This window comes from Teleopsis dalmanni, chromosome 2, assembly GCF_002237135.1.
Source record: "Teleopsis dalmanni isolate 2A chromosome 2, ASM223713v2, whole genome shotgun sequence".
Classification (NCBI taxonomy): domain Eukaryota; kingdom Metazoa; phylum Arthropoda; class Insecta; order Diptera; family Diopsidae; genus Teleopsis; species Teleopsis dalmanni.
The window spans coordinates 92,098,821-92,106,743 of NC_051847.1; the positions used below are offsets into that span (position 1 = coordinate 92,098,821).

The window sequence follows — 7,923 nt, forward strand, 5'->3', positions numbered from 1 at the left end:
GTAGTCATTTATTATATCAATGATTTTATTGTTCTTATAATAATGCTATTGTAATATTTATTTAAAAAGATTTAAATCAGGACTGTCCAAACCAATTGCGATCGAAACCACTGCACAGATTGGAGGGCCGCAGAAATAAATATATACGTTCATAACTGTTTTAGACAAAAATAAATATATGGTTATAATATTAAATTTAGTTTTATAAATTTATTAATTTAAATTCATTTATTTGCTATAAAAATAAAATAATATAGTTTTACCAGTGCATCAAAATAAAATTTACGGAATTGTAGTAGATTTAAAACATGTCACAGGCAACACAAACATTAGCCGCGGGCCGTGCTTTAGGTAGCCCTGATTTAAATAATTATTAAAAATAATTTTAATTATGAATGATAAAAATGATTTGAATAATTATTAAAATTTATTTAAATTATATATATTAATTAATTAATTATTTTTTTTATTTACAGTAAATTATTTTTTACAATATGAATTTGTGTGCAGAAAATGAAAAAAAATTAGAAACTGACTGCTAGGGCTTCGCTCTTAACAATATTATTAATAAATAAAATTTATATCATTATTTGTAGTAGTATTAATAGCTTTATTAGTTTTTATACTTGTTGTATTACAAAGAAATTTATTCATTAAATTAATGTATATTGAATATTACTATCAGTATATTTAAAGCTTCGTTTTTTTTTACTTACAATAAAAATCTTGTGTTTTTATATTTTTTAAACATTTTTTTTATATTAATATCTTGATAAATTTTAAAATTTAAAAACGTGCTCAATTAAAAAAAACATATAATTAAGAAAAAAACAATAATTAAAAAAATGTCATTTTAAATAAATTTACAAACGGGTCTTCATTAAAAATGATGTATGCATTATTTTCTGCATATGTATTTATTATGTTACTGAACATATCGTGTCTTTTTGCTTAAAATTTGATAGCCTTGATTTTCATTTAAGTGAAATTTATCCATATTAAAATATATTCACATAATATAACAGATTTAACTATATTAAAGTTAAAAATAAATTACATATAAATTAATGAAGACATGATTTAAAGACAGAAAGCCAAAACAAATTCAATGTCGTTTTAAATTTCAAAGCGCTTATCTACGCTTGTATATTTATAATTTATTATAACAACTAATCACATTTTACATATGTTTTAAATGATGTGTTACATCCTTATTAAACCTAAATGTCACGCATATATCATTCACTCACTTTTCCACAACAACAACATTGAAACTGTGGACTGCATTCAGCTAGCTCTAGCATTCATCAAACCTACTCCACTGCAGTGTACTGCATGAAAAAATGTGTAAGGCAGGTGCTAAATTAAAAGAAAATTTAAGTAATAGAACTGAAAATATATTTCACAAAAAAAAACAAAAAAAAAAAAAAAAAATTTTAAAAGAGAAATTTTAAAGACATTAATTATCAAACATACCACATGCTATAATAGAACTATTTTAAGAAACCCACTGCAAGCTGCGAGTAGATTTATAAAGGTTCATATCTTATTTTTGGTTTTATTAGATGAGAGTTTATTATATACATTTATAACTTTTCCATGGGTTTGTGGTGAAAAACTATTTTGGCATTTTGCAACTTAAAGTAAAATGTTTGATGTGGCCATAATAAAGCCTTAAGCAGTTTCTAAGTTTCTAGTTTTAAAAGCGTGGCTGTTAACTTTTGTGCTAATTTACGAGAAAACCAGTTAAAAAGTTCTTGAAGATACAGTTTTTTTTTCAATACAGTTTAGTTATGTATCTAAAGTAAAAGATACTAAAATGCATATGCATATATAAATTTACTAAAGAAATACTTTGAAATTAGTTTGGTTCGCTGCTGTGGTAGATAGAGACTGAGTAGGAATTAGAGCAGAAATTTTCTCCTTATTGTGTTGTGTGTACTGCGAATACGAAGTAAGTTTACAAGTTAGCAAGTTAGCAAAATATTGGAGCGTCTGCGCCTAAGAGACTTTTTGAAGTGGTTTTACAATTAAAAAAATGTATTCAAAGGTTAACAAGTTTTGTAGGCTTGCCTAAGGTTGCCTTAAAACAATGAGTTTAAATATATAAAAAAGTTCATCATAAATTTATTTTTTATATATAAGTGAACTTTGAAGAATCTGTGAGTGTATAACAAGAAAAAATTCTTTAAATGAATGTTCAAAATAAATTTAAGTGTAAAAATCTTTTTTATTTTTTTTTATTTAAAAAGTTTTATTTAAAATTTTAAATATTATCCTATAAAGTGGCCCTATTGAACTGTAACCAATTTCAAACTTACGACAATATTGATTTCGTCCATGTTTCGTTTAATGGCTGAAAGACAATGTTACAAATTTTTTTTTGATCTGGTTACTAAATCCAAGCCTACTAGGCTTCTCAGTATCGGGAATATTGCATCAATAAAAAATACTAGGGTTTTGAATTGGTTAAAAATGCTCCTCTAAGGGAATGGATGAAGATTTTATAGGCGAGTCATACTTTGCTTTAAAGTTGTATATATCGAAACTTAAAAATTTGCTGGCTATCAAAGGTTCGATTGATTTAATTCGGGTACGGAAATTTTGCTTGTTGAAAGTAAATTTCCACAAAATTTGAAGGCGTTGTTCAAGCGTTTAACGATTCATGATGTTATTTGTTGAGTCTTCAGATAGAAGCGAATGCGATATTGTTGAAGTCTTAACAGTTGTTTCAAACTCGGCAACCATTGAGAACGTTTATAATTTAACGAAATTTTGCAACAATAGTGAATTATTTTCCACAAAGCACATAAGCAATTTACTAGCTCCCCACAATGATATAGTTACTTCAGACAAATGTATCTGAGAATATAACATATGTCACAGAAAAATTAGTTTTAAACTTGCCGATTAATTATTAACTTTGAATTAATTTCTTAGGTTTTGAACATTATCTCAATTATCCATTTTTATATAAAAAAATGTAATATGTACATGTGATGTAATCGAAGTAAATCTTTATGTTTTGTTGCATATAGTTAAAAAATAGAAGTTATATGTATTCCCCCGGGATTGTTTAGTTTCGTTTTCTTATTTTCAATAAATAAAATAAAGTGAAAAAAGAAATCTATTGATTTTTTTTAAATAAGTTTTCTACATTTTTTATTTATATTCGAATAAAAAAATTGTTCAGAAATTAGAATTACCTTAAAAACAAAGTGGTTCTAATTTGCGAGCGTCCACTGTATATGTTTTTTATATATTATGTGTGAACATTAATATAAGATTAGAATCTCGTACTTTTGTTAACCAAAATCAAAGATTTATTTTAAGATACAAAAAGTAAAATGAATTAATGCAAAAAGGTTGTTAACTTCATTTCTTTACGCTCTGCTTGCTAAAGCTTCATTTAAACTTTAACTAGGAGATATAATATAACAAAATAATACAAAATAATAGAAAAAACTATAATGACAATAGCTTGGCATGAGGCAAACGATTAACCACTTTTACAGCAAAAATCATAATTTTCCGCAAAAGTGAAACTTTTTGTCGCTACTCGTTGGCAAACACTTTGTAGGTTTCCTTTTGGCGGTGCGAATGGTTATTTCTTCATTTGATATATACATTTTATTTTTACCTTACTTGTAGTTATATTATTTGATTAATGTACTTTCAAATTTTGTCAGTAATTATATACGGTTTAATACGATTATGATACCATCATACAAAATACTCCTCACCAAGTACCTTACAAGTGTAATGTTTTGTATCTTTATCCGTATTTATTCGTCAAAGCTAACCTCAAAGCCAAAATGTTGCTAAACGTTGGTAATAATAATAGCTTTAGTTGTGAATACTGCGCTTGTCATGTTTTTATATAATCTTTCTTAAATTTAATGAAATAATATTTTATTTGAAAGGTAAAATATCATTTCTTTCCTTCATTTTTTACTTAAGTTTGCGACTCAAAAATATAAAATGTTTAATTAAATTATTGTATCCTAATGCTACATATAACTTTTATATTTTGTTTATATTTACTTTTATATGAAATGTGATTTAGTTTATAAAATCGGAGCTAGGTATGTCCGAGTGAGTAGTGTAATTGCTGTTTTACTTTCATGTAGATTCCTATTACTTTAAACGTTAACATTTAATTGTTTTTAATTACTGTAGTGATTATGTATAAATTAAAAGTTTAGTAAAACTCCATTTAAAAGTAAAATGAAGTATATCATTTAATATAATAAATGTAGTATATCTGTTTGAGTAAATTGGTTTACAATATAATTATATGTATGAAAGATATTGAAGTTTTTGAAAGCCATAACTAATTTTTTTAATTGTATTGCTTATACTCCGATATTTAATATACGCTTCACTCATTTACTGAAGATATGTTAAATTTTTCGAGATGTTTGTAATGCAGTTATAGGACTATAAAGTATATGTATCATATGCTCTTCTGATAGAAACATATGCACTTAATAATAGAAACATTGTGGATATCGCAATATTTGGACACAATCAATTCCAATCTCCATATTCTGGAAAAAACGAACAATTTCATCGAATTTTTCCTACCTTACCTTATATCTGTCTATTTCAAAATAAATCTTTGAAATACGGGAATGAAAGTTTTTAAATTTACTTTTAGGAACTATCGGCTGACTATTCAATATAATTTTTATAATTTAGCCTTTTATTGATTGCGTTTGTTTTATGATATTTATTGAGCCTTATAACTTTTTTTGTTAATAATGCTGACAGTTGAGTAAATATTAAACCATTATAAAAGGTATAAGGTTCATTTATAAGGCCATCATTATTATTGTGCTGAAAGTGCAACAAAAGATAATATATTTTTAAAATAAAGTGTTGTTAATTTGCAAATATATTCTTAAATATATTCTTGTTAATAAAATTATTTATGTACGTTAATGCTCTTTACTGTAATAATTCGTACCCGAGGATTATTTTTTTTGCACGCATTTTGAATTTTTGATATCGCAAACCTACCAAAAATGTAGACAACATTAAAAACGCTTATAAAACTTGCACCCAAAAATAAATTTATAGCACCACCGAAAGACACAACAAGTTGATCTGTACTAAAAACCACTCTTCGTTTAATAGCCATTGAGGGCAAATTTAGCATTACGATGATTGTACTTTCGAACTTAGAAGTTTTCTGCAATATTTTTTGTAAATTGTATTTGTAAGACAATTGATTTAAAGATAAAGATAATTACAGCTTTTTGAATTGTGCTGCGCAGGTTAATGTAGTTTATCTCTTCGCAAAGTGGAACACAATTACAAGGTGTCTGTGTCCAATTTTTCCTATCTAAACACAACATGCCATCCACATCACAAATCGGTGCCTCCGGTGCCACAGCATAAAAATATGGCTTACATTTACAAAGTCTAAGAGCGGCATCAATACGACATTCACTACGACAAACTCCTGGTCTGTAGATCTGGAAGAAATATCAATAACAGCTGTAGTGTAATTTTAATAAATAATGGTTATTATGTTTTTGTTTCTTTATATAAATAATAATAAGCAGTAAAATTAGGTTTTTAAGCATAATTCTGCAATTTATCTATAAAAGTGTGTAGTGATATGAAACTATTGTATTAAGATTAAACTCTTAAAAAGTTTTTAAGAGTTATGTTATATTAAGTTTTTAATTTTACTATATTTGTGTATAATAAATAATTCGATTGTCAAGATCAATATAGGATCTTTGATTTTAATTTCGCTAAAATTAGTTCTAATAATTGAAAGAATGGTAAAATAATATTATTTGTTTTGTGAACCAATTTGTTGGTATTATTTAAAACAATTTTTTCGATAATTTCTTTACTTTTTTATAATTTCTAATCGCTAATAAGGGCTAATTTTTTGATAAAAATATTTTTTTTACTTTAAAAAAAATTGTTTTTGGTTTAATATATACCTCAAAGTATTTTAAAACATTTTCATCGGGATAACGGCATTTCCTATATTGAATGGGAAGATTTCTAACCCCAGATTCTGCTGTTGTGGCACTTAAAAGTAATTCCATTGTTAAAGAGCCATCAGCTTTTATTTCATGAAGTATGGTATTGCGATCGCCCGGCATAACTACATCAAATACGTTATGTATATACTGGATTTAAAAAAAAGAATTGTGCATTTTTTACTACCAAATTATTTTATAAATAATTGTATAAATCAAAATATTATAATTTGATAAACTTACTATTCGAATGTCTGTTTTGCTGTCAACTAATGGCAATATTTTTGTATTGCACTCATTAAGAAATCCACAATAAATAACTTTTGACACTGATAAAGAAACACTATAATTGTCGTATAAGTTGCATTATACATTTTCTGAGCAATTTCTTGAAGTACTTACAGTTTTCCATAGGGATTTGTGTATTTGGAAAGTTGAGATGTTGTTTTACATAATCCTCCTTCTGTGATAGCAGGAGCATAAAGATTGAAACGATTGTCAAGATCGATTAACAAACCACTTGATAAGGTAACGGAATCATTCAATTGCGTAGGGAATCGTTTAGCATGCAACTTTTATTTAAAATATTTCATTAAAAAAGTAGGAAAGTATATAAAAACTTTGATACATTAATTACCTGTAATAATACATCTAATAATTTTAATTTCTTTAAGTTTTTGTCTTTAGCAAAAGGCGTTAAAGACTTTAAATTATCTACATGTAAACTATTTAAAACCGACAAAAACTGCCAATAGTATTGGTATTTAGTATCATTTGGCTTAACTTGCCAATTTCTGAAAGAAAAAAAAAACATTTTATTTTCTATAAATAATAAATAATAATAATTAATTTTATAAATCAATCATTAGCAGAATTTTGGATTTGATTCAATCTGTTATAATTTAAATTACAAGCTTAAATTAAATAAATAAGCAAATAAAAATAAATTATTTAATTAACTCTTGAATTAGCCGCGTGAAAGCTTCTTCATCGTAATAATTAGAGCATATTGTGATGCCAGCGTAAGGAAAATCTGATTTGCCCCAAGTTAATTCCATAGCATAAACAATCGGATTTTCACGAAAACGTTCCCATTGATTTAGGCACATGTTGATTGAGAAATAGGTCGCTGAAATAAGAACTGCAATCCAAAATAAACGTTCCGTCCAATGTAATTCCCTCTTGACCAAGTACGGTAAGCCATGTACACTAGACTCTGTACAAATTCTCTCTGCCAAATACTTGAAACTCATTATTTATGCAAAATTCAAATTGAGACTGTCTGAAATAAGCTCGAGGATATGATTTATAAATGTTAAATGCCTTCTGGTAATTCGGTTATGCATGCTTTGGTTAGTTAATAGTAATAGGCTGCTCATCCTGCTTACTTTGGGGTCCGAAAAATTATATTATTTATTAATGACATTTTGCTGTTTTGCTGAAATAATTTATTTTGTGTGATAATATACAATTAAAATAATAGAAACATTTTTATCTATCTAAATTGGTAATATAAATTAATAATATTTTTTCTTTTCATGGTAATTTTGTACAACATGAATAATGAATTAAAATTGCTAAATGTATTTTGTGGAATGTGGAATGTAGCGTGTATTGGCATTTTATTTTACTATGCATAACTTTTAAAATTCTTTAAATAACTTTGAACATTTTATATGTATTTCAGTAACAAAGTAATGGCAATAAATTTCGTTGCCTAGATATCTTACCAAGCAACAATTAATAACTCAAACTGTACAAAATTGTTGCATATTTGTATTAACCCTGTTTGTTAACTGTAGAGTTAACAATACAAAAGTTATTGGAATTTTTGAAAATTTTTCTTTGTTATATTAACGAATCCCTTTACATTGCCCACTGAATTTTATATCATGCCCACGGATGGATAATAAGTGCT

General features: G+C 26.1%; 1 protein-coding gene across 1 annotated transcript; it reads right to left on the reverse strand.

Annotated features, from left to right (window-relative positions):
* Positions 1–4,831: 4,831 nt before the first annotated feature.
* LOC119675072 (sodium channel protein Nach-like) lies at positions 4,832–7,258 on the reverse strand. The gene is made up of 8 exons (XM_038086259.1): positions 6,966–7,258; positions 6,643–6,799; positions 6,408–6,577; positions 6,249–6,348; positions 5,964–6,155; positions 5,286–5,480; positions 5,023–5,215; positions 4,832–4,839 (listed from the first exon to the last, which is right to left on the reverse strand). The coding sequence occupies exons 1-8, from the start codon at positions 7,256–7,258 to the stop codon at positions 4,832–4,834; spliced, it is 1,308 nt and encodes a 435-aa protein (XP_037942187.1).
* Between the last annotated feature and the right edge of the window lie 665 nt (positions 7,259–7,923).

Bases quoted from the DNA above. Each gene is read 5' to 3' on its own strand.
- LOC119675072 (XM_038086259.1), bottom strand. From the start codon at position 7,258: ATGAGTTTCAAGTATTTGGCAGAGAGAATTTGTACAGAGTCTAGTGTA. The intron at 5,481-5,963 runs GTATATATTAAA...TATTTCTTCCAG, and splicing joins ATGTTTTAAAATACTTTGAG to ATCTACAGACCAGGAGTTTG. The intron at 5,216-5,285 runs ATTAACCTGCGC...TCTTACAAATAC, and splicing joins TTTGCGAAGAGATAAACTAC to AATTTACAAAAAATATTGCA.